The sequence below is a fragment of the Miniopterus schreibersii genome (assembly GCF_964146895.1).
Source record: "Miniopterus schreibersii genome assembly, chromosome: 12".
Classification (NCBI taxonomy): Eukaryota; Metazoa; Chordata; class Mammalia; order Chiroptera; family Miniopteridae; genus Miniopterus; species Miniopterus schreibersii.
This window is the reverse complement of record NC_138112.1, coordinates 36475338-36501695: the sequence shown is the minus strand read 5'-3', so window position 1 is coordinate 36501695 and position 26358 is coordinate 36475338. Positions and strand designations below refer to the sequence as shown.

Genomic DNA, 26358 nt, shown 5'->3' with positions numbered 1-26358 from the left:
GAGACTGAGACACGAGGCAGAGAGACATGGCGGACAGGAGGCATGGAGAGGAAGAGAAAGAAAAACAGAGATAGTGACAGAGAGAGCATGACAACAGCTACAGCCCATCTAGCAACAGGCACAAACTCATCATCACTGCGGCCACCGGCCACCGAGCCCTAGCATGTGGCAGGCCCTTAACATGCGTTATCTTATTTGCTCCTCCTTGCAACACCCCCTCAAGGTAGGTTCTGTTGTCCCCATTTTACAGATCAGGAAATTGAGGCTCAGAGAGGTTAGTAGCACAATAGAGAGAGAATTAGATGGAGGGATTGCTACAGACACAGAGCAAAAGAAAGGAGACAGAGAGATGAAAACAGGAGACAGATGTGATCTGGGGAGCAGGAGCAACAGTCCCTCCTTGCCCCTGCCCAGCTCCCAGCCCTTACCTTGGGTGTCAGGAGCCAGTGGGGCCACCAGCTTGGCCAAAGGCTTCCCAGGCAGGTCCGAGAGCCCCAGTCCATTACAACCCAGCCGCTTCCGGGAGATCACAGCCTCTCTGAAAAAAGGACATGGACCCACTTCTTAGTCCCTGGATCACAGAGAACAAGCCCTGGCCCAGGGACACACAGCAGGCTGGTCCCTGCACATGTGCAAGGATCTGGACGAGTTGACCTGCTGTAGGGCGGACGCGAGGAGGGCAAAAATAAAAGAGTTGGGGATCCTTGTCAGCTATAGGATAGCCTCTGGTGCCTTTGGCTGGCTATGTGAAAGGTACTTCAGGGGCCAGCCCAAATCCCCAGAGCAAGGAAAGCCAGGGCTTGGAGCTAGGCTGCCTGAGCTAAATCTTACTGTGGCTACTACTTGACCTTGGGCAAGTGACCTAACCTCTCTGAGCCTCCCAGATAATCATCACAACTAAAGTTGACCAGACATTCCCTTTATGCCGTGCACAGTCCAAGCAACTTACATAGATGAGCTCAGAATTCCTGACAATCCTCTGAATTAAATATAATCATCTCCATTTTCAGGTGGAGGAACTAAGGTACCAAGAGATTAAATAACTTGTCCAAGGTTGCATGGTTATGAAGTGGTAGAGCCAGGATTTGAACCCAACCAGCTGGCGCCAGAACCCATACTCCTAGCAGGATGCTTGAACCTTCCCAAAGACCTATGGGCGTGTGAGCCTCCAGTAGGGAGCAGGCATGAATGTTGAGGAGGCAAAGGGTGTAGGTGTGATGGAGGGAAGAGGAGATGGATGTGGAAGAATGAATTTCTCTCTGCCCTCACCACACATGCCGTCCTCTCCCTCCCCCTTTCCCTCAGCCTCTGGCTCTTCCTGCTTAATTAAGTGCCTGATTTTTCACCAAATGTCACTCCCTGATGATTAATTGTCCTGGGTTCCTCATCTCTCATGCTGCCTCCACTTAATTGTGTTTGTAGGAACTGCCTGGCCTAGTAGCTAGAAGAGCAGCTTGGGGAGCTGGGACTCCCGTGTGTGTGTGTGTGTGTGTGTGTGTGTGTGTGTGTGTGTGTGTGTGTGTGTTTGGGGGGGTCACTAAGGGGAGACCAGCAAAGGTCAGATGAGGAAGAGTGCAGGCACTCTGAAAGTCTCCCAATCAGGAGATCACAGCAGCTAGAGAAATCGAGGACAAAGAGGCTGAGCATCTCAGCAGGTCACAACGTAGCCTTCTGGACCAGACCTGTTTGCTCCTGGGCCCTGGTTCAGAATCTATCAAGAACCAGCCGTGTCTCCCATCTTCTAGCCCTAACACTCTGGACCTTTAAGGCTCCTGGTGTACTGGGATCCAGTTCTGGGCTGTGACTGTGCCAATCACCCCAGGAAGGAAAATAAATCTAGGGTGGCAAGAGGGCAAAGGAAGCCACGTTTTCTGATGACTGAATTGATAAAGGCTGGGACTTCATGGAGGCAGGGGCTGACCTTGGTGACCCTCAGGCAAACCACCCTTATGGACCCCATCCAAGCCACATGGCGTGGGACAATCTGGTTATTGGGCAGCCACGAGGTGGCGCTGGTCCCTGCTTAGCTGGTTAGTGGACTCTGCAGCTTTATTCCACTGACCCCAGACGGCACCCCAGGATCCAGGGCTGCCTTGGCCTCCCTCCTTCCCACCAAGGGACCCTGATGAAGGAATCTGCCTTCAGTTTTTCTTCTGTTCTGCACAACACTCTGTGCTTATGGCCTCGAGACTCTCCAGCTCCCCGCCTCACAAGCTCCAGACATCCAAAGGCCTCCAGGAGGCTTGTCCTGAATACCCCTTAGATTGCCAAAGGCACCCAGTCTCAATCTAAACCTACCCGTACCACCACTACCTCCAAAGTGGCACAGTCATCCACCGGGTCCCTTGAAGCTAGTTCACAAACTGTCCTAGCTGCCCCCCTCTTCCTCACCTCCCCTAGCCAATGGGTGAGTCACCTCCCATGCAGCTCTCACAGCTGTCCCCTGCTTTCCATTCCCAAGTCACTTCCCAGCTCACACAGAGCCACCTCTCCCTTGACCCTGTAGGAACCTCTCACCTAGTCTCCTGCCTCCTGTCAGGTCCCTTAAATCCATCCCCTGTACTAGAGCCAGAACAAGTTTTCTCAATGAAATACTACTTATGGGAACATTCTACTTGAAACATTTCATTCCATGGAGTGTTTGTTCCAGCGTCCTTCTGAGTCAGGTTTGATACTGAGGACTGAGATGAGAAGGAGGCAGATATACACCTCACTCCAAGAGTCTCCATGTCATGCAGGGACTGACATGCAGACAAATGTTTGAGTGCAAGAGTGAGGGCTCTGACAAAGGGAGGAAGAGTGGGCCCAGCCTACGCAGGTACAGAACGGAAGTGGGGTCATAGAAGGCTTCCTGGAGGAGGAGATGCCGGAGTTGAGTCCTAAAGGACATTCAGAGGTTAACAAGGCAGACAGGAAGGAATGTGCAAGCAGGGGGAACTGCCCTTGCAAAGGTTTAAAGGAGAGAAAGAATGTGTGTCTGCTGGACAGTCCACCTGTAAGGAGTTGGTTTGGCTGGACAGCAGGAAGGGAACCAGGGCCCTGAGGAGCTGGGCTTGAACCTGAGGGCAGTGGGAGGCCTGAGCAGGACTTCAGCAGAGGAACGTAAAAGTCAGGTTTGATTGCTGGCTGCTGGGAATAACTCTCACTAGACGGGGAGAATCTGAGAGACCAGAAACCCAGTCTCAGTGAGCACCCCGTAGTCTCAGTGGTCCCTGGACAGCAGAGGAGAGTCTGGGCTGGGGCAGGTCAATGTTTTCTGGGCCCAGATCTCCCTCTGAGTGATGAGGCCTCCAAGGATCCTCAGCCCTCAAGAGTCCCACACCTTGGTACCTTGCTCTGTGACCTGCCCTCCCCGGCCCGGCCATAGGTGGCCCCAGACAAGCCATGCTCACCTCAACCCATCCCCATTCGAGCTGTTTTTCTTCTGTTGTATCTTTCCCAAAACTGCTGTCCCCACCCAGATGGGGGAGGGGGCTTTGTCTACTGCTCACACCCCAGATGGCTCTTTCCTCAACTCAGAGCCCCAGGTCTGCTTGTCTCCTTTCCCCTCCTGACTCTCCCACTCTCCTGTTCCCTCTCCGAGCTGATGTTGAGGGGCGAGGGGACTCCACACCCTTGGCCAGCTGTCCAGGTTGAAGGCTAATGAATGACTCAGCCCCAGGGCGCCTGGGTGGTCATGATCTGCCCCACTGAAGATAAAGACAGATGGGCACAGAGTGGAGAGAGGAAGGGGTGTGGATTTTATGACAGTTCCGTCCCTTTAACAACTATTTGTTTAGTGGAAAGAGTAGACGGAAAGGCTTTCTGTTGGTGGGTTCAATGGCCTGGAAAAACCTGGATGTCCAGGCCCCCTTCCACTCATCTGAGACCCTTCTTTAGTGTGACCTCAAGCCTTTTACTGACACCCCCACTCCCAGCCTCGACCGCAGTCTGACCTTTCCTCTCTCTCGGAGACCAGGCCAGGACCTGGATCCCCTTCTTCCTTTCCCTATCCCAGAGAGTGAGACTCCAGAGATGGGAAATAGACTATTCCCTGTGCCCTCAGGACAAATCAGGGGGAGAGGCAGATTCTGCAGTGAGAGGGAACAAGCTCTGAGGAAGACATTTCTCAAGGTTGGGCCCTGGGACCCCTCAGTGGTAGTGGAGGTAGACAAACAGCTGGGGCTGGTGCGGGAGGTGTCTCCCTTGCAGCTGAAAGGCCCCAGATTTTGCTGCACTCAGCAGTGGGTAATCAGAGGCTTTAAGATGGCAGGAAACACAATAAGAAGAGGAAAGTGGCAGGACTGGGGACCGAAACAGTCTGGGAGATAGAGCGGGCACCAAGAAGAGAGGGGGTGAAACCTTCCAAGAAGCCTTTTGCCCAGGCAACCTCCAGGATTCTCTCCCCTCCAGCCCTGAGGCCCCTTGCAGCAACTTGGAATCCAGAGCTGGACCAGCCCTCACATGTCAGTGTCCGATTCTGTCATATTACAGAAGCACAGACTGAGGCCCAGAGAGGCTGCATGAGATTGTACTGCAGCCATGTTGTTCTGCATCCCAGATCTCCCAACTCTCGGCCCAGGGTTCTGCTTATGGACGGAGCCACTACGGCCCAAGGCACCTTTTCTGAAAACTGGACCTTCCTTAGTGACAGGGAACTACGGAGCAGGCCCTAGAGGGCCTCCATCTGGGCCCTGGAAGAGAAGTGGAACGTGGGCTGGTCGGGATGGAGACCAGGGCAGGACTTGGCCGAGAAGCAGAGAGCACATCCAGCACCGGGAGGCAGGAAGCCCAAAACCCCCCGGGAAGGTGCAGCTGGGAGTCTGCGGGCCCGAGGAGCGGCAGGGGCACTGGCAGGAGGGGCTGGGCAGCTGGTGACCGCCGCACTGCCCCGCGGTCCATCCCCACCCTGCCGCCCCACACCACCCTTTGCCCATTCTTTGCCCTTCCTCTTGGCCTTATCTGTCTTTATGACCCGCCTCCACTTCACACCTGCTGCTGTTTGCCAGTCCTCCAGGGTTTCCTGGAGGAGCACCCCCTGCACCGGGCACTGCCAGAGCCTTGGGCTCCACCTCGGCCTCCTGTTGGGGACAGTGCCACAGAGATCGTCCCTGGAAATACCCTGTAACTAACCCCGCCCATTTTCTAGAAAAAGAGACTGGGAAGTAATTTTCTCAAGGTCACTCGCTGAGTAAATGTACTAGGACTTGGGGTTAGAGGGCCACCAGCAATCTCTGAGCTCCTACTGTGTGCTAGGCATGTGACCAGCACAGGCCTGCCTGACTCTCATTCCAGTGCTCTTCCCATTCTCCACATCCCTATGTCTCAGCCCTAGTGGAGGAGGTGGGCTGACCACCAGACATGAAGGTGGAGTGCAGATTTCATCCCAATTGTTGCCAGCCTGAATGAACTTTGATCTCCATGTCCCAAGAGACACCCCTTCCCCATCACCCCTCCCCCACCTTACTCCTGGGCCTCCTGGGATTTCTAGCCCTGTCTCTCAGCAGGCACTCTTCTCTCTATCTCCACTGAACTCTAGGCTAATTGTATTGAGACATTCATTCTTAATTTTCTTTTTTCTTTTTTGTACCTTTTCCAAAGGCTTCACTAAGTCTGAAATGGTTGGGGGTTGGGGGATACTGAAGGAATCTGAGCCCTCTCCAAGATGCCTAGACTGCAGACCCCCATCCCTGAAGGGAGTGTTTATGGTCTCAGAAAGGGCAGAGTGAACCTGGCAGGATGCTGAGCCCAGGATCTTGTGCCCCTCTCCTAAGAAGGCCTTTCTAGCTGCTTTGAAAAATCTTCCTGGATAGGGCAAGCTCAGATTAAGCAAAGTTCTTGAGAATTAGGGGTGGGGGTGCTGGCTCAGAGGAGAAAGGAGGACATTATAGCTTTTTTTTTTTAAGATTCCAAAGATCTTTCTGCTGTATGCTGCCATCTTACAGATGGGACAGCAGAGGCAGAGAGGGGCATGGCTGGCTTGGTTTTCACAATCCTTGAGGGGAGGAGTGGTCAGGAAATGCTGAAGGGGAGAGTGACACTCACCCCCCACCCTGTGGGGAAATGGAATGGGAGAACAGGAGGTGGGAAGGCCCTGGAGTATTGGAGAGATGCCAGCACCTTCCACAGGGAAGGGTTGGGGAAAAGACCAGCATCCAGGAATCCAGGACCACCAGCATGCCCTGCATGGGGACCTGCAGCATCCCCAAAGAGCAATCCTTTCCATGGCCTCCGTAAAGGTGAGTATCTTGCCAGCCTCAGCTACTACCTGAAAAAGCCACAGCCCTGGATGTCCTGGCCTGTTGGAAAAGCTCCCCCCAGGGAGTAAAGTGCTGCCTTCCATTAACACACACACACACACACACACACACACACACACACACACACACACACACCTCCCCACCCCTGTGCCCACTTAGTCCCCAGATCCCAACCTAGTGCTCCCTAGCCCTTGATGGCCCTGTGGTGCTTGGAAGTCAGTGAGCACATCCTCCATGCCCTGCCCTCCTCTGGGCCAGCACTCCTGCCTGTCAACACTTTCTCATCTGACAAGTTCCACTTCCCCTCATTGTTCCCTGAATGGCCAATAGCCAAGAGACCATGTCCCAGGCCTGGCTCTGCCTCATACTAGGTATGTGGCACAGGACACATCTCATGAGCTTTGCCCATCTGGAAAATAAGGAAGCTGGATTCAATAGGCTCAGAGGTGTCAGGGGACCATGGGGCAGTGAGCCCACATTTCTAAAGTCAGTGATTCCAACATTCTGTCACAATGAAAACAAAGCCAGACATTTAGCATTCATAGTTTTAAGTGCTTTACATGTGTTAAACTCATTTAACCCTCCCAACAACCCTATGAGATAAGTACTATTATTATCACCATTTTGCAAACAAGAAAACCCAGGCACAGCAAGATGAATATCTTGCCCTAGGTTTTTCAGCTACTAAATGGGGAGCTGGGATTTAAACCCAGGTAACTGGGCTCCAGAACCCACAGCAACACAGCACCTCTGAGCTCTGCTCTCCAATGCCCGTGTACTCCTACAAGTGCAGCGTTCAGTGATCCCAAACTCTGTGATTCTGTGACTCTGTGAGAACCTTCCAGGCAGTTTCCCTAGCCTGCTGGGGTTCTAAATGATAAACTGTAGCCCTGGCATTCTGAGACTCGGCTCTGAGGAGGCGGCAGCAATTTAGAACTTTCTGGGAGAAAACCGACCAGCTGGCACTTTCCCTGTGCCGTCCACTTCCCCAGCCCAACACAAAAGAAGACACTGCTTCTCCCCTCTATGCTGGAGTCAGTGACCCAGCCAAGGAACCCCACCTGGCAGGGAAGCTGAGGTCAAGTTCAGATGGGGAGGGTCAGACCAGATGACCTTGAAAGGTGCCCAGGCCTGAGGTCCTTGACCATAAGAGAGGGCAATAGGATGGAGGATGGCTCACCGCACTTTTCCTTCCTGGGGCAGCTCGTGGGGAGGGTCCTCACACACCAGCCGCGACTCCCTGTCCAACAGGTAGGTGTAGACAGTCTCCTAAAACAGAGGGCACTCGTGAGACCCCGCAGAGAGGCCCTGCCAGCTGCCCAGTTCCAGCCTATACACAGTTCCAGGTGACAAGGTCATGGGCCCTCAGGGGGTGGGCCCAGGCATCTGATTGTTTTTATTCCCCAGGTAATTATAACGTGCAGTCAGGGTGGGAAAACTCCCTTATGAACTTACCACTTCACTGTCCCCTCTTGGAAGGGGTTCTGGGCAGGCAGTGATCCATGACCCTGCCAGTTTTTCCTTACTTATCACCCTAAATCCAAGGCACTAGGAGGGGGTCTGAAGGGCTGAAGGTGCAGACAAATCCCCCACCCCTATCCAGGATATTTCCTTGCTGTGAGTCCAGCCTCAGCAAACAATAACTCAGTGTCCACTCAAGGCCTTACTTCAGGAGGGGCTCAGAATGCCCCGGAAGCTTCCCTCCTACCTCAGAGACACAAACAACCCTACAAGAAACCACATGCTGTGACCCAAGCTGGGAGGGCTTCCTGGAGGAAGTGACCTTAAAGCTCTAACTGGAGTGAAAATTAGACTCATTCAGGGAGTGGGTGAGGCCCAGAAGAATAGCTTCTGGGCTGAGTAGCAGGTATGTAGATGTGAGAGTACTGAGCATTTATGGAACTGACAGTGAGGGTAGGGGCACAGGAGGTGGGCTTGGGGTCAGCAGGGACTGAGCAGGAAGAGCCTGTAAACCAAGCTGGGTAAGGATGCCAGGGGCTGCTACCAGGTGGAGGTGCTGTGGGGTGAGCCCTGAGAGACAGGAGCAGATTTGTATTTTGGAATGATCACTCCCAGAGTGAGATCCAAGCTCTGCTCAAAGATTGTCATCTTTGGCGTGTCAATCCACTGTCTCCAAGGGCCCAGAGCAGTCTCAGCCTCCGTACCAGGTGTTGGAAAAATCAGTTGCCTTCATTGACCCACACACAAAAATCCACATCCCCTCCAGACTGGACTGGCTACTCTTAGGGATCCACAACCAACTCCTGTTCAGCACAGCCTTGCAGAGCATCTCTGCTGCCCACACTGTGTGACGAAGGAGACCCAGATGCCAGTGCTGTAGCAGAACCCATGCCCCAGTGACAGAGCATCCAAGTGCTCAACTAAGTACCCTGAGGGGGGGTTGTTTCTCAGTGGGAGAATGGAAGGCTCTCTTCTCTGCTCTTGGTATCAGGGAGGGCTTCTGGAGGAAGTGACTTTGTAAGTATGGAATCCTCAGCAAAAGCAGTTGCCTTTCATGACTGTGAGTCCATAATCCTGCCAGCCACTCTTGTTGCCTTTGGCTGTCTCCAGCCAGCCCCCACCTTCTCCCAACCCCCAGGAGATGGCCCAGTCCTCCTTCCAGAGAGCCCAAGCCAGACAAAGTATAGTGTGGGCTGGGGATGACAGGGCCTGAGGGGAGTATGGGGGGACGACACAGGCGAAGTCTGGAGCCCCCTTGTCCTCCTGGGTGAGGGTCCAGGTGAGGAGTTCAGAGATGAAGAAATCAGTAGGAAGGAGGCCACCCACTCTGCATCTATATCCAGCCTCCTTCTAGTCATCTAGCCCTTTTTAGCAGCCTAGGAGGAGCCTGTGGGATTTGTCCCTAAGAGATTTAAGAGACCCTACAGCACTCAGGGTCACACAGAGAGTCCTTCCCTGGCAGAGAGAGGGGTGGATGGTCCGGGGGTGGGGAGGCAGAGAGGACAGCTTCTCACTTCATTTCCGGATGTCCGTCTGCCTCCCACCCCCTCATGCTCAGCCTCTGGGTTAAAATTAGCTGAGTTTATTGGAGAGAAGAGGGAACTGTTTCAGACACATCAGCACCATCTGCATTCGGGGCTGCCTGTCACAATGGGTGCTGATGAGGGAGCCAGGTGCTAGCGGCTGTCCTCACTGGGAGGGGGAGACCCCTCCCCCCTCTCCCCCTGTCTGGAGACAAAGCAGACCTCTCATCTCCTTCTGCCTCTTTGAAGGCTGAGCCCCTCCATGCAATCCTGCCAAAGTCAGGGCTTCCCTAGCTCAAGCAGGCCTCTCGAACCAGCCAAGGCAGACATTACCTACTGTTCCAGGAACCTAGTCACCTGGACCACTGCTGTCTTTCCAGCACCGAACTTTGGGAATACAATTAATCCGGTGCAGGGAATCTATGTGGGTACAACTAGGCACCTTGCCGGTGACGCTCTGGCCAGTCACCTCTTCTCCCCCCTCCCAGGACAGAATCAGTGGCCACAGAGGGGCCCAGGCAGCCTTGTGGACGCTGACCTGCCAACCTCCCCACCCCCTCCTTTCCAGATGTGTCTCCAACCCAGGCCAGATGTTGCCTCAGTCCCATCCTTCTCAGGGAAGATTTATTTTTGGGTGCCAACACACCACCCACTTCCTGCCAATTTCACACTCAGTGAAGCTCACTCATTAACCCCCCTCCTGGGCTCTGAACTTCTAGGAGGTTTTGAGAAGGCAGAGCTGAGGAAATGGGGATGCTTAGGTGCCAAGCCCCATGTGTCCCTGTCATGCTGTGTGATCTTGGGGGAAGCATCTGCCCTCTTTGGGCCTTAGGTGGTTTATCCATCAAGCAGATTCAGATGCAACTGGCCCCAGGGGTGGAGGGGTCACCTTCTGAATTACCCTTATTTCCTGGAGCAGAGATTGCCATTGGCTGGTATCTAGAGTACAGTCCCCATTCCAGGCTATGGGGACTCAGTTTAGGCATCTCCTCCAGGAGAAGTCTTCCTTGCCCCTTAGGTTGGATCAGACCTCCCTCTCCAGATTGATAGTCCTCTGCTTCCCTCTATCTGGCACAACTGAGACTCTGCTGCTTTGGGTCCTATGGGCCAGTTTGGTCTGGCCCTGCCAAAGCAACCACAGGTGGGATTCAAAATTCAATAAATCTAGGAGCTTTTTTTCATAGCTAATTTTTAAGCTGGTAATTTTGTATGGCCCTTGAATGATGTTATAAATATCCAAATGGCCCTTGGCAGAAAAAAGGTTGCCTACCCCTGGCCTAAAGGATGAAACAGTGACTGTTCAAGCCAGGTTGAGGAGTGGCCTGGGGCAGCTGAAGAGGGTCAAAGTTTCCTCACCAAGACATTCTGGGCTCAGGCAACCATGATGATCAGGTGACCATGAGCCCAGGCAACCACCTTTCTTTCTAGAGGTCATGTTGTCCAGCATCCAGTCTCCAGGCAGGACACTTTAACTCAGCATAGATCCATTCGTCCAGGCTGAGCCCCTTTCCAGCACCTCCCAGACCTAGCATCAAGGAAGTTCCCTCCATGTCTGCCCTCAACTCCTCCTGCTGTACGTATTCCAAAGCCCATCTGATGCTGCTATGTCCTAGCTGTTATCCTAGATGAGCCCCTTCCATTATCTGAGACATGAACTTTTCAGTTAAGCTCAAAGGCCACTTCTGTCTCAGGCATTCCAGGATTCCTATATAAATTCATTCTTTAGGGCTTAGTTTCAGCCCTCCTCCTCCAGGAAGCCCTCTCTAAACACTCAACCAAACTCTTCACTTCCCCATAAGATTCCTCTTTCTTCTTGACCCTGTGTGAGGTACAGCAAGGTGCTGGGCAAAGGTTCGGGGGGCAGGGGAAATGTGGAACCAGGTACCTACCACTCTGGGGAGCACGGCTGAAATGGCCTCCTTGACAGCCTGGCGCAAGCCTGCAATGTCGATGACAGAGCCCAGGCTCAGCAAAGCATCCTGGAAGAGAGGAAAGGGCAGGTCAGAGTGGTCCCATCTGAGCTTTAGAAACTCCCAGCTTAAACCAGAGCCCAAGGCTCTCAGAACTGGAATTCCAGGATCTTAGAATCTCAGAATCTAACAACTATTAAGGTCCTTGAATGTCCAAGTCCACTCATCTTACAGAGGGGAAAACTGGGGCTCAGAGAAGGACCATGGACCTAGGAAAGAACTCACAGTGAGGCAAGAGGTCAAGTCTAGACTAGACCTCAGGTCTCTTGCCCTTTAGCCGAGGACAACTCTGACATAGTAGTGAAAGCACAAGTTTCCACATTAGAACAAAGCAAAACAAGCAGGCAAAAAAGACCCCAAATTTGAATCCCAGATCCACTATTTATTAGCAGTGCGTGATTAGGTCAACTCACTGAGCCTCAGTCTTCTATTTATAAACTGGGGGCAACTATGGCTGTCTCCCCCTACTGGTTGATATGAAGATAAAATGAAACTGAGTCCTAAAAGGTGCCTCCCCGATTATCCACACAGAGTAGGTGCTCAGCTAAATATCTGCAGAATCTGGGTCCTACGCACTTTCCCCAAAAGTGAAGTGGTTTCATCCAGTCTCATTTTTTAGCCTAGTGAGGGGCTGGGAGCAACAAGAGTCCAAGGGATGCATGAGCCCACAAGGTAGAAGAAATAGTTGGGCCAGCCCCTCGCAAGATCGGAGGGGAAGGAGAAGTCAGCCTTGACTGCCTCACAGCGTTCCAGTCCCAGGAATAGGCATCGTCCTTGGAGAGCCGGAACAGAAACGAGAAAGGTCCCTGCTTCTCGCTCTATTAACTTGGCCAGAGCCAAGGCGATCAAAGAGAAAGGTAATAGAACAGGGGATCCAGGGCCAAGGCAGGATTATGACTCATACGTTTCACTCAGCCATGCCCTCCTCACAAGCCCTTGGAAGTTTTATCTGATGTCTTCCCTGTGGATGGCTGGTCCCTGTGTTCAAAAAACAAAGTGATTATCCATAGAATGAAGAAGACTGCTTGGCCTCCATTCATGTGAAAATGATATGTGGTTGAGGGTCTTAGTGGACCACAATCTCAGCATGAGCCCATAGTGTGAGTATGGCTGGTAATAAATTAAAATGCTGCAACTGCGGTCCATATTGATAAAGATCTGTTAACCTGAATAGAGAAGATGACAGTTACCCTACTCCTAAAGTCTGATTAGACCATCCCCAGTGCATTGTGTCTCAGGTAAGGACAAGATGAGACTCAGTAAGGAGGGAACTGAAAACCAAGTCCTTTATGTGCTAAAACTGAAGAACCTGGGGGTACCTAGCCTAACTCAGAGCAGACCCAGGGAGTCTCAGTCTTCAACTCTAATCTCTCAGGCTCTCTTGGGCAGGGTGGGGGGAGGGCTGGACTCTCTGTTCCCCAGGGACAGCCTTGAGACCCATAAGATTTCACAGAAGGCTGTTCTTGGCCCAGTGGGATGAAGGACCTTCTTCCAGGCAAAGCCATACTACATAGGGAGAGGCTACCAGGAGAGAAGGAGGAAGTGAGCTCCCCATCCCTGAGGGTGTGCAACAGTGGGCTAAATGCTCATTTTTCAGAGGCTACAGAGAGCAATCCTGCATTGGGGTCGAGACTTCAGCTCCAGATTTCATCCTTGCATCTTCTTGACTTCAGTTTCCTCCCTACCCTACTCCCTCTCAGTGCTGTGTTCCCAGGAGGGGGGAGCAGTGCCCCCCCACCCATGCTCACTTGGCATTGCTTTCCCCAACCCCCAGCTCCCTTTGATCCCTCCCACTGTTCAAGGATGAAGATACATTTTGATCATCGAGATATGCCTCTGCCCTTGGACAACAAAAGCTGCTGCTTCCAAACAATACATCTCCCAAATTGGATGGATTTTCCCTAGGCGCTCCTCATCACAAGGCACACACCCTCAGCACCAGCATACCTGGTGGCACAGCCACAGGCCTTCACACCTTCGCAGAAATCCCCCAGCGTGCCTTCAGACAGCCTCCCTGTACACACACAGGCTCATGAGGATGCAGCTTTTTCCTCACCGAGTCACAGGGCGAGGGCTCAGAAACACGTGCTCGCATCATATACATGTAGGCTATTGTGGCCTTTAGAGGTCAATTCTGCAGACTAAACAGGGGAGGAGGAGCTGATATAATCTTGAAATAACATCTGCCAACCCATGGTCCTCAGATTGGGGCTCCTAAGGGAGAGTCCTAGAAGGTGGTACTGGTTTAGGTCTGCTCCTAGCTGGAGACAGGGGGTGGACAAGCTGAGTGCTGAGGGGCCCTTCCCTGCAGTTTGATATGTGTGTGCTGTGGAAGTTGGAGGAGAGGGGCCAAGGTGATGGAATATAGGCCCTGATGTAGGGGGAGAAATTTTTCAAAGCCATAGGCTTGGGACAGCTAAATGTTCCCTTTTGACAGGTGAAGAAACTGAGGCTCAAAGAGAAGCAATGCCCCATCTGTGGTCAGCCAGTCAGTCAAAGCAGAGCCGAGTCCAGAACCCAAGTCTCTAGATCTCCAGGCCCTGTTTGGCTCCTGCTCTGCACCTGAGGGGCTTAGAGAGAATAGACTGTCCTTTGTTCTGATTGGTGGGCTCCTGGACCTGCCCTTTATTTGGATTGGGGGATGCCTGCCCTGTCCTTTACTGGAATTGGTGGGTGCTTGTCTGGCCTTTGTTCTGATTGGTCAGTTTTCTGTGACTTCAGGCTAAGGGCAGGATTAATGGCAAGGATGGGGGAATAGGATAGGAAACTTGGGGAGAGTTGGGGCAGCAGCTGGTAGGGGGCGTGATATCCAGCTAGAGTGGGCTGGAGGGAGACAGGCGGGTGAAGTCTGGGGCCCTCTGCCTGGCATCCTTCTGTCCATACACTTCCTGGCCCTGCCCACCCCAGGAGTGTGTGTGTGGGGGGGTGTTGGTTGCAGGAACTGCAGCTGGGAAGGACCACTTCACCCTTGCCCTCAAAGAGTTCTTCAAGACTTGCCCAAGTGCCACCTCCTCTTTGAACCTTCCACAGATCTTAAAGCAACAGCACCTGCACTGCATCATCTCAAGGAGGAAATAGCTCAGATTCCAAAGCCTATGAGGTTGGGGTTCAGAGAGCAGAGTGGCTGCAGCAGTTGAGCATAGGACGTGGGGAAATTCTCCAATGGGGGGCACAGGTGGGAAACTAACAAGGCTCAAGTGAAGGGCTAGAGCTTCAGCAAAAGAAGACAGGGAAAGTTCAGATAGAGCCATGAACGTCAACACGCATCACACATATACATATGGCCATGCGCACACGACTGCCCAACATATATCACACACCCTCACACAAACATGCACACATGAATAGAAATGCAACCTTATATACAATGCACACACAAATAGGCACTTAGGCATGTGCACACACTCGTGAGCACGCGCAAACACACACAGCCCAGGCTCAGGGTGGGGTGAAGGAGGTCACATTTCCTGCCTTCCAAGCTTTTTTGAACAAACATCAGTATAAATGTCAGCATAACAACCAGGCAATTTCCCAGACCACAGGGGAGAATTTGTGGTGTGGAGAAAAAAAGCAGTAATTTCCAGTCCTGTCCCAGATGGAATACAGAAGCTCTGTGTGGCCTCAGAAGGCCCCTTTCCTCTTCTGAGCCTTGGGTTCCTCATTAGTAAAAAGGAGTCCTTCCAGCTTTGCAACATATAGTCCTATGGTTTTTTGTTTTAATTCAATGCAAATGGAGGGATGGATGGATGGAGACTTCCTGCTTTCCCCAGCTCCCTACCTGTAGCTCTGTGGTTGGAGGTAGGGCCACTCAGCACCATAGACAGTGGCACTCCCCCTCACTAGTCTTTCACCCCAGGTGCTAAGAAAGGGAGCCTGTTCTGTTCCAGAGGAGTCAGAGTTTCTCTGGAGCCAGCATTGAGGCTGGATCAGCATTTCTGCACTTGCGTGGGCAGGGGAGAGGGTCTGGACTAAATTACTTCTAACTCCTTAATGCCTAAGATTATATGAAGCCAAAGACCTTGGCCTTATGCCTTCTGATGCCACCAGCACAGGGACTAATACCCTTCCTGAGGGTGAGTGTCACTGTCACAACCTGCTCCCCTGTCTTGTTTCCATGAGTTTCTATGTCTTTCCTACCTCCATAAACTACCTATTGCTCTCCCTGCAGCCTAGAACCACCCCTCCCTCTCTTGAAGGAAGCCTCACAATGCCCCTGATGGTGGCCTAGAAGAAAATCAAACATCAAAATAACATCTAACCCAATAGTTATGCACCTCTCAAGATGCAAGTTGTGTTACTGAGACAGGTCATACATACTGATTCTTCCAACTCTGCTTATGCTAGGTCCCCTGTGTGGCCTGAGGGTGGGGACCCTTCTTCTCCAGGCTTTGGTGTCCTCTTCTCTAAAGGAGGGGGGCTCCTTCAAGATCCTCTAGGACCTTGGAGCCCCTCTCCCTCTCTAATTCTCTTTCCTTCTCTCTGGGGCTGTGTGTGTCTTGCTCAGACTTTGTCTCTCCAATCTCTGAGTGGATCTCTCTCCTCTCTCTGTCTCCCTCAGGTGACTTCCGTCTCTTTCCCAGGCTGCTCTCCTGTCTCAGCTCCAAGAGTCTTGATGTCTTTTTCCACCTCCAAATCCTCTCTTCTCTCATGGTTTCTCCTGTCATCTCCATCCTGCACACTCCTGCCCCTCCCCACTCCTGTCTGTCCTGCCCACTCCTTCCTCAAACTTCGAAGTAGACACCTTGAGAACTTGGGGAAAAACTACCTGACCCAAGATGAGCATCCATAGAATGGGGGAGCTCCAGGAAGGTAGCCCTGTTAGGAGAAATCAGGGGTGCCAAGGCAAATGCCATCCACACTCTTTGGCTTCCTGCCTCCCGTTCTGATGGGCAATATACAGTCTCTTACCTTCCCAGAGAACAGAGTCTCCAAAGACAAAGGAGCAAAGCTGTCTCTGTGCCCAGCAGCTCCATCTGGGTGACTGGCAGAACTCCCCCAGAGGAGGCCTTCTGGGGACCCAGGCTGAGCAGCCCCCTTTGGTTGAGCTTTGGACCCCAGCCTGAGCCTAAGCACCCCAAGCTTATTCTGTGGCTTTCACAGCCATCGCAGCATGCCTAGCTAGCTCTGTAGACTTGGAGGCTCTACAAGGAAGTAGGAGAGGCAGCCCCTCCCCTCCTGCCACCCACGTCTGCCACCTGCCCAAGGAGCTTGCTAACAGACACAGTGCCTTAAATACTCAGAGAAGAGCTGCCCGGGAGCAAGGCTGAGCTGGGCCAGCAGCAAGATAATAGAGGAGAGAGGCTTGGTGAGCCTCAGAGACTGGACCTGAAGGAACCACAAGGGGATAGATCCAGGCCACAGCTGGACAAGCTCAAATGTCAGTGCCCTGCTTACATGGCTTCGGGAAAGGGAAGGCACCTTTCTCAAGTGCCCACTGTGTGCTAGAAGTGTCCACCAGTGGTTCTCAAACTTGAATGTGAATCCTCTGAAGGGTTTGTTAACATGCAGATTGCCAGGCCCACCTCCAGAGTCTCCAATACAGTGGGTCTGGGATGAGGCCAAGAATTTCCATTTCCAAAACATTCTTAAATGCTGCTGATGCTGCTGGCCTGGAGACCACAGTTTAAGGCCCAGGAACAGGAGCTGTCTCTAATCCTCCTACAAACCCTGGCAGGGGTCTGTTTGACCACCCCACTATAGGTGGGGAGGTTAAGGGTGAGCGAGGTGCGAATGCCCATTCTCTGGCAGCAAGTCCATGAGGGAGCCCTCTCAGGGAAGGTCCCAGAGGAGGGTGCTGACAGGAGAGAGTGAGACAAGACACTGGGGCCATTTGGTGGGACAGTGAGGCCCCACTCGGGACCTGGGCATATGGAAGGGGCCACTTAGACCTGAGGAGCCAGCCCTAATGGAAGGGCCTGCCCTCCCTCTCCTCCCCTGTCCCTCTCTTCCTCCCCTGCCTCCTCTATTTCCCCTCCCCTGGCCCTGTCCTTCTCCCTCCTCCCACCCTTCGCAGACTCCAGCTTCAGTTGTTACTCCAACAGGGCCGCGTCTCCAGCCTCTGAGCCACACTGGAGACACGTGCACTGTAGAATACACCTGAGCCCAGTCCTGATGCCGCCCCCCCAGTGTCCCCTCCAGTAGTCACAAGGAGCTCTTCCCAGGTCCCTCACCCTTTCTAAGCCAGTCTCAGCTTCTACTTTAGCTTCTGCCTCCTCCAAAATAGCCTCCTGATTGTCCCAGGCCCCCTGGATCCCCAAAGGCTAGGTTTGGAGGGGGGTGAGAGATGAGAAGGGGAAAGGAGCTGGGGAGAGAAGGAAGGAATTGTGTGAACACTCAGGTCTCTGAAAGCTGACTCACTGGTATCCTCGGTCCCTAGCATAGGCTGGGGTCAGGAAAGGAGGGGTTAAGGGAACAGAGGGAGGGAGGCAAGAGCTGGGTATGGGGATAGGGGAAATGGCCCGGGAGGCAGACCTCAAGCCAAGGGACCAAGACAGGTTCAGGGCTCCTCCTGAACCCTCCCCACCTTCAGATGCCTCCACAAGGCAGCGGCACAGCCAATAATGCCTCCATCCCAATTGCCCACATTCCCTTCCATGCCATCACTAGCATCCCCTTCATCACTGCTGTCCCAATCATCTTGGTCACCTGATGCCTCTACTGTTCTAGACTCCTGGCCAGGGGTCCATGTGGGCAGAGTTAGGCACAGTGGGCAGTCATAAGGAGGCAGCTGTAAGCATGCTGTGAGTCAGTCATACCACAAAGACAAGCCTAAGCCATAAGGAGGGGTGAGCTCCCTGTCCCCAAAGGTGTGCAAGGAAGAAGGCAGGGGTAGAGGGTGGGGCTGCCAGGTAGTCTGTGCCCTGGAGAAAGGCCTTGGCGAGCTTGGCTGTCCCTGACTCTGTTCTGAGTTCTCTGTTTCTGTTTCTATCTCCTTGGGTTCTCCATGTCTGTCCCTCTTGCTGTCTGTTCTGTGGTATGTGTCTCTCCCACTGCCTCAGTGCTTGGTCCCATGACTGTATTTGGCTCTATCTTCAGGGCCTGGCCCATCTCAGCTGTTCCCCAAATCCCGGGGGGGAGCAGGAAGGAGGGGAAGTATGAGAAAGAGACTCCGACAGACAAGGACCAATTCAGAGGCAGAGGGACAGACAAGAGTGAAGAGGGGACCCTGGGGACAGGGGCTGGGGAGGGTCACATGGCGAAGGTCATGTGGCCTCCCCCACCCTGAGGGGAAGACCCTGAAGACAAAGCCAGAGCTGGAAGAAGTGGGGTCCGCCCTTTCCCTCCACACTGACTCCTGGCCACCCCCTTCTCCCTGCCCCTGCAGGAATGTGTGAGCACTTTTACTGTTCCTAAGAATAGCCCTCTGTACTGGGGGTTGGAGTGAGGCTCTTCTGGGCAGGGTTCATCGCAGGCGTGCCCCTGCCTCTGGGCTCCCATCCACTCTGTGCCCCAGAGTGGAAAACTCTATGAGCTGCCCCCCACTCTCCACTGTCAAAAAACATCAATCTGGCTGTATCCCTCCCTCGCATACAATTGCCATGGCTCCTGGGCCCGGGGACAGGCTCTCAGCACCCAGGCCTTGTTGGAGCTGTGTGTAAAGCTCTAAGCACCTTGACAGCGCTACTGCTGTTCCTGTGACTCCCATGATCCAGGTTCCCGTGCTCTAGCCCCTTCCCAACTCTCCAGCCTTACTCCTCCCACCTCTTTGTTCCTCCCAACTCCAGGCCTTGGCTCCTCCATTTCCATCTCCTGCACTGGGATCTCCTCTCTTCTCCCTTCCTGCCCTTCCAGGCCTGGCCCTAGTCCACCTGCTCTAGCGCCCTGTCCCTGCTGTGCTGTTCTGCTCCCCTGGTGCTGTCCTCCAGTTTTCGCCTCCCTGCACTGTTCCTGGGCAAATCAGCAAGGGTCTGAGCCACAGGGGCCCTGAGCAGAGGGTGGCACTGAGGCACAGCCCTTCTCTAGGGAAGGGGACATTGGTGGAAAGACACTGCATGCTCTGGGTCCTGCACTGTGCCCTGAAATCTGCACCCTATTGACCTCTTCCCCTGCCCACCCCAGCTTTGGTTTTCTCTTCTGCACCTTAGGCTTGGAATGACTTTCAATTTCAGTCTCCAGAGAGTCCATCCGGTCTCACCTCCTCAGTGCCTCCATTTTCTAGATGAGGGAACTGAGCCACGGGGAGGGGAGGTGATGGGCCCGTGAGGCCACCAGAGCTGGCCATGGGCCCCAGTCATGCTGCATCATTCTGCAGGGCCCCCATCAGCCAGGCTCCAGAGGCAGGGGCAGGCTTCTCACACACCCACCACCCCACCCACCCGCCTGGGGAAGCAGCCTGGCATCCAAAGTTATTTGCCTTTGGAGGGCCCAGGAAGCCAGAGAACAAACATCCGGAGTCTCTGGAACTTCTCCCTACTCTCTCCTCACATCCAAGGATCCGGCAGGGAGCTACTTGAGCAGGCAGATGCACGCGTGCGCGCGCACACACACACACACACACACACACACACACACGCTCAGGGCTGGGTAAACAAGTGAGCCCAGGAGATTGTTGCACCTGTGAGTCTGTGCAAATCCTTCAGAAACCCAAAAGATGGCCTAAAACACAATGATGCCCCCCACAGACCCTGTCTAAGTTTTGTCTTGGAAATGAAAATTAAAATCGCTTTTGTATGACTTCTTTTGATGGCAAAATCCTGGATGCTCTCATCGAAACTGACCTTTTCTCTCACTCCATGGGAGCTCCCGCTTTGTTGGTGACTTAAGCACATGTGCGGCCTGCCCATTAGTCGTCTATAAAGCATGTCCCTATGGGCCATCATGTGACCACAGCAGAATATAACCCTTGAGTCACTAGAAGAATGTCTGTGAAAGTGCGTGGGGCTGTGACTCTGTAGGAGAATGTGTGTGAGAGTGTAAATGTGTGACACCCTTGTGTCCACATCTGTGCATGAGTCATCTGAATGTGCAGTGACCATCACAGCCTGTGTCCGTGTCTATGTGAGCCTAGGTGTGTACAGTGAGTATGCAGCTGTCTGAGGAACTGTGAGTGCACCGTGGCTGGTTTTGACTCCAAATGAGTGAGTATATGGCTGAGAGTGTTCGGCATCTATGCATGTAGGGGGTCTGATTCTCCTCCCACAGGTACCCCATCACCTCTGCCAGATCTGGGCTCACATCCTTGCCGGTCCACAAGTCACCTGTGTGGCATTGGACAAGTCTTTTAACCTTCCTGGGCTTAGTCTACTCATCTATAAAATGATGCCCTCTCCCAGCACTGCTGGAACCATATAACTCCTGCCTCAGCTGGCTCCCAGCAGGGGACTAGGCCACCTCTGTGCAAGTTAGAAAGAGGTGACCCCAACACCCTGGGCAAATGCAGCCCTGAGGGACAAGGACTGGTGGTGGCAGAACGGGAAGGGTGTCAGTGCTGCCCCACCTCTGTTGGAGCCCCTGTGCATGGTACAACCTGTGAGGTTAGAAGCAGTGGCCCTCGGGTGACCAAGAAACAGCAGCTCCCTTTCTTCCTGCTCCCACTCCAGGTGTGTAGCCTGGGTTTAATAGGACTCTGGCACTAGGGCTGGGGTGGACATGTTCCAGATGAGGCTCTGAGGACACCCACCCCCTCAGAACTTCCCCTGGGGCTCTGTGTCCTCTGCCCATTCTCCACCCCTCTGTCCCCGAAGCCCAAGAGAAGGCCCTCCTGAAGCCATGAGGGGGACTGAGCAGACCTGGGATGCAAAGACCAGCTAGGCTGGCAGGAGGCTCAGAGACCCTCTCCTCCCCCAGTCCAACTCTCACTGTCAGGCGGGAAGATGAGACATGGAAAGACCAGAGACCCTCCCGGGGGCACAAGTGGACCTGGTCAATCCAAGCTCTGTTTCAAGACCTCTCTCTATAGTTGGAGTTGGGGAGATCCAAGCTTTGGACTCTGTTCGTTCCTAAACGGAACCCAAGGGAGTGGTGGGGGTCCTGAGAGACAGGCACTTCAAGACTTGTGCTCTCGGCTGTTGGTACCCATCCTCACCCTCTCCACCCAGGCCAGATCCCCTACTGGTGTGATTAACCAAATTATGGGTTTTTTCTTCAGTAAATTGCATTGGCCTAATTGAATGAGGCTGCAGGAGCCTGGGCTGGAGGCTGACAATGGGTGAAGACAGCAGGAGCCTGGGAGAGGAGGGCGTGGGAGCAAGTGGGGAGGGGGCGCACTGACAATGCTAAGCAGGGGACACAAGGGTGGTGGGCATAGGAGAATATAACATCCCTCATTCAGAACACCCTCTCTGCACACCCACCAGCGCTCCCATCACTCTAGGTGCCTGGGCCAGGGGATGAGAGGAATGGTGCTCCCCAAGAGACCACTGAGCAGTGCTTAGTGCTGGGGACTGTTCATTCAAAAGCACTATTTCATGTAATCCTCCCAACAGCCCATTTTCCACTTGAGGGAATTGAGGCTCAGAGATAAAATGATTGCTAAATGTCAGAGCCAGACAGGGCTGTCTGACACGGCAGCCCTTGCTCTTACCAGCTACCCACGGCCTCCCACTGGCATGTTCCCATCCCGCCTCCAGGAAGCCTTCCCGGGGAGTTCATAGGAAGGAGGAGGCTTCATTCCAGCTTGGACCCAGACACCATTTCTGTCCCCAGCAGGCATTTCTCATTGCGCACCCCACGCTGTCTGTCCTCCCTTTGACGGTCAGCAGCTGAGGCCGGGCTAGTCCAACATGGGTCACCCCCTTCCCCGCCACTTACAGCACACCTGTGACCCCTCTCACTCCTATACAGTGTCCCACTCTGTGTCCCACTCATCATCCCACAACGGGGCACAGGGATGCGGTCACTGTTGCCTTCACGTGGCATGTCCCACATACTCAGTGTCACACACCATGTTCCCAATGCCCACAGTGCGACCCTCACACAGCATCATACACACAGTTCCGAGCTGGCTCTGTGTTGCACGGTCACATTTCAGTGTCATTCAAGACCCTCTGACCCTAATAAAATCCACCTTTGATGAAATGACATGATGTCTGTCTGGGATTTACTTTAAAATACTTCAGCAAAGCAACCTACAAAATGGGAGAAAATATTTGTGAATCTTATATATGAAAAGGGGTTAATATTCAGAATATATAGGGTGTCCCAAAAAATGTATACACACTTCAACAGCTGCTAGCTCAATTTTGAAAATAAAATGCATTTTAATAAACACTGCCTTCATAATTATTCAAAGTGTGTGTGTGTACATTTTGGGGACACTCTATATGTTTAAAAGGTCCTACAATTCAACCATAAAGCAAACAAACTGATTTAAAAATGGGCAAAGGACTTGACTAGACATTTCTCCAAAAAAGATATATACAAATGACCAAGAAGCACATGAAAAAGATGCTTAACATCTCTAATCATTAGGGAAATGCAAATCAAAACCACAATGAGATACCACCCCACACCCATTAAGAATGGCTACTATCAAAAATAAAACACAACAAAAAAAAAACAGAAAATAACAGATGTTGCCAAGGATATGGAGAAACTGGAACCCTACTGGTACACTATGGATGGGAATGTAAAATGGTGTAGCTGCTGTGGGAAACAGTATGGTGTTCCTCAAAAATTTTAAATAAAATTACCATGTGATCTGGCAATTCCACTGCTGGGTATATATCTAAAAGCATTGAAAGAATAATCTTGAAGAGATATTTGTACACCCATGTTCATAGCAGCATTATATGCAATCGCTAAAAGGTGGGAGCAACCCACGTGTTCATCAATGGATGAACGGGTAAACAAAATGTGTGTATATACAATAGAATATTATTAAGCCTCAAAAAATGAAGGAAATTCTGACCCGGGCAACAACATAGATGAAACTTGAGGACATTATGCAAAGTGAAATAAGCCAGTCACAAAAGGACAAATACTGTATGATTCTACCTACATGAGGTACCTAGAGCAGCAAATTCATAGACAAGAAGAAGAATAGTGGTGGCCGGAGGTGGGGGAGGGGAGTTAATGGGTATAAGTTTTGTTTTGCAGAATGAAAAGGTTCTGGAGATTGGTTGCATATCAATGTGAAGGCCCTTAACACTACTGAGCCATTTGCTTAAAAATGGTTAAGATGTGCCCGGCTGGGCGTGGCTCAGCGGTTGAGCATCGACCTAGGATCCAAGAGATTGCGGTTCGATTCCCGGTCAGGGCACATGCCCCGGTTGCGGGCTCGATCCCCAGTCGGGGTGTGTAGGAGGCAGCCAATCAGTGACTCTCATCATTGATGTTTCCCTCTCTCTCTCTTTCCCTTCCTCTCCTGAAATCAATAAAAATATATATATTTAAATTTTTTTAAATGATTAAGACGGTAATTACTGTTATGTATATTTTACCACAATTTAAAAGTTTTAAATAAAGTACTTCAAGAAAGAAAAGTGAAAAAAAGAAGGAAGGAGGGGTAGATGACTACATGTACTCAAATCTCAAAAACTGTTAGATTTGGGTGATGGGCACATGGCAAGTTTATTGTATTATTCTCTCTATTATTGTGTGTTTAAAATAGGCCATAATAAAAAAAATTTCACTCTCCCTTGACCTCACACCTCTTTCCAGCGTCCACGCCCCTTTTTTGCATCCCTTCACAACCCAGTGCTTCCAAGAGCTGACTACACTGTGTCTTCACCTCCCTCTCAGTCTGCCCAGGCCATCTGGCTTCTGGCCCCACCTTGTCACTGACACAGTTCTCGTCAGGCCGACTCGTGCACATGGCCCAGTCGGGCACAACCTCCCCACCCCACCCCACCATACCGCATGGTGCAGCAGCATCCCTCCCACCTTGAACCTCTCCCCTCCCACACTCCTGGTCTCCTCCACCTCCCTGGTGGCTCCTCCTCTGTCTCTTTGCTGCTCCTTTATACCTTCCCAGCCTCTAGCTGATGGAGTAGGCTGGGCTCAGGCGTGGGGTTCAGTCCTCACCTCTCCCTGGGTCATCCCAGCCAGATCCACGGTTTAATAAATCAGCTATGCCTGCCAACTCCCAAATATGTCCCCAGCCTGGCCTTCGCTGTCCCCTGGACATCTTCACCTGGGTGTTTGACTTGTGTCCAAAACAGGCCTCTTTGTTTCTGCCTCCTTGCTCTCTCCTACCCCCCTAACCCTGACCTTCCCTCAGTCTTCACCCATCTCAGTAACATCTCCACCATCCACCGCTTGGTTCTTCAAGTGAGAAACCTGGGGGTCATCCTCCGTTTTCCCTCTGGCTCATCCTCTCACTTATCAGCAAGCTCTATCATTTCTACCTTCCAAACATCTTCAAAGTTCATCCATCTCTCTCCAGCTCCTCTGCCATCCCCTTAGCCCAGGTACCACGCCCCGGCTGCAGTAGCCTCCAACTTGTCTGCCTGCCTCGTCTTAGCCCTTCCAGCTCGTCCCCACATACACTCTGCAGCCAGAGCAATCCTTCAAAAGCAAACTGAACAGTGTCACTTCCCTGCCTGAAACTGTTGGGGTCTTCCCATGACAGGGCCACACACAGTATCATATGCTCACATTTCACATTGTCACAACCATTACACACAGCGTCACACACTGGTTTTGACACACTTTCGATGTCACTCCATGTCACACCCTCAGTGGCACAAGCAGCCTCACTCTACCATATGCTTGGGGCACACACTTCAGTGTCACAATTCAGTGTCAGACATGTGAACCACAAACTCAGGGCCACACCTGCTATGCGTAGTGTCATTCATCCATGTTTACATATGATGTCACACCCTCAGGGGTCACACGCTTGGTACACTCAGCATCACATAGAGTCACACAGTATCACAATGTCATACATTCGGTGGTACATCCAGGGTCTCACACCATCCTCGACAAGTGCTGTTACATACTTGGTATTCACTCGGTGTCACACCCAGTGTCACACTCAATGACTCACCCACTCTGCACTCAGCATCCCATGGTTGGGGTCACGTATTTGATATCGCACATCACAAGCTCAGTGTCATACACTCAGAAGAATACCCACTGCCCCACAGTCAGTGTCTCAGTGTCACCTCAACATCACTCTGGGCCCCACAAGCTCCCCTCTCCCCAACCTCACAGGGCAGTTGCCAGAGCTGCTGCCCCATGTCAAGGTTGTTTCCTGTTGTTGTGCTCGAAGTCCTCAGCCACTGCTTGTTCCTCCAAGGATTTCCTGTTGTCAGGGCCCCGTCAAGCCTGGCGCAGCCTGGGACACACAGCCCACAGCCTAAGCGCCGGCCAGCAGGAGCCCTGGGCCCGTCTGCCCCCTCATTCTGGCCGAACCCATGGGATTTCCCCTGATTCAGTCAACCTGGCCCAGTCTCAGCTTGTGCTCCCGAGTTCCTGAGCTTGTGCTGGCTCCACTGTCCCACTCCCAGAGGGCCCAGGCCTGTGCTTCCCAGGAGGGGCACCCTTGGGCAGCCTGGAAGAAGCTGACTATGTTGTCTGACTACCTTGGGACAGACCTTAGCTGGTGTAAGGGCTCAGTCTGAAGCTGGTGGGAGCCAGAGGAAGGGGACAGACAGTGGACAGGGAAGGACAAAGGGTTAGGGGGTTAGAGAGTTAGGGAAGGTTTCCCAGAGGAAGCCAGCTGAGAGCTGGGAACACGAAGAAGAAGAGAAGACATCCCAGCTGGGGGCACCAGATGGGAGCAAAGGCTTGCAGGCAGGAACCCAAGGAAGCAGAGCTGACAAGGATGAAGATAGGAGCCTGAGAAAGGGGGTCTGTTGTGGGATTTGGAGAGAAACCAGCTTCTCTCCCATCAGCTCGCTCCTCTCCTCCGAACGGGGCACACCCTTCCTGCCCTGCCTTCAGGGCCCCACAGATTGCCCCCCGCAGCTGCCAAGCCCCTCACCTCCTGCCCCAGGTCAGCCCGCAGGAAGGCCGTGCGGAGGCCAGCACACGCTCCCCACACGGCCTGAGATAAATATTTCCCGAGGAACGGAACTTGTTCTCTCTGTGTTTACAGCCAAGGGCCAGGCAGGGTGATGGGGGAAGGGCCAGCCAGAGAAACCTCATCCTGGGCCCAAATCTCATCCTAGCCCAGCATTGCCTCAGACCTGTTGTGTGCCTCTGAGCCAGTCCCCAGCTCTCTCCGAGCCTCCATTCCAAGCCCTCAACAGGCTGGACCTCCCTGGGCCTTGGCCTGCC

At 52.7% G+C, this 26358-nt stretch overlaps 1 protein-coding gene across 3 annotated transcripts in view; it reads right to left on the bottom strand.

Moving 5' to 3' along the window:
- PDE2A (phosphodiesterase 2A) overlaps positions 1-26358 on the bottom strand; it is an 86574-nt gene that overhangs the window by 19273 nt on the left and 40943 nt on the right. For all 3 annotated transcript variants that reach the window (XM_081152654.1, XM_081152656.1, XM_081152655.1), the window contains 3 exons: positions 11113-11202; positions 7420-7508; positions 429-538 (listed from right to left, as the gene is read on the bottom strand). In XM_081152654.1, coding sequence (XP_081008780.1) covers positions 429-538; positions 7420-7508; positions 11113-11202 — 289 coding nt within the window. The remainder of the gene's footprint in view (positions 1-428; positions 539-7419; positions 7509-11112; positions 11203-26358) is intronic.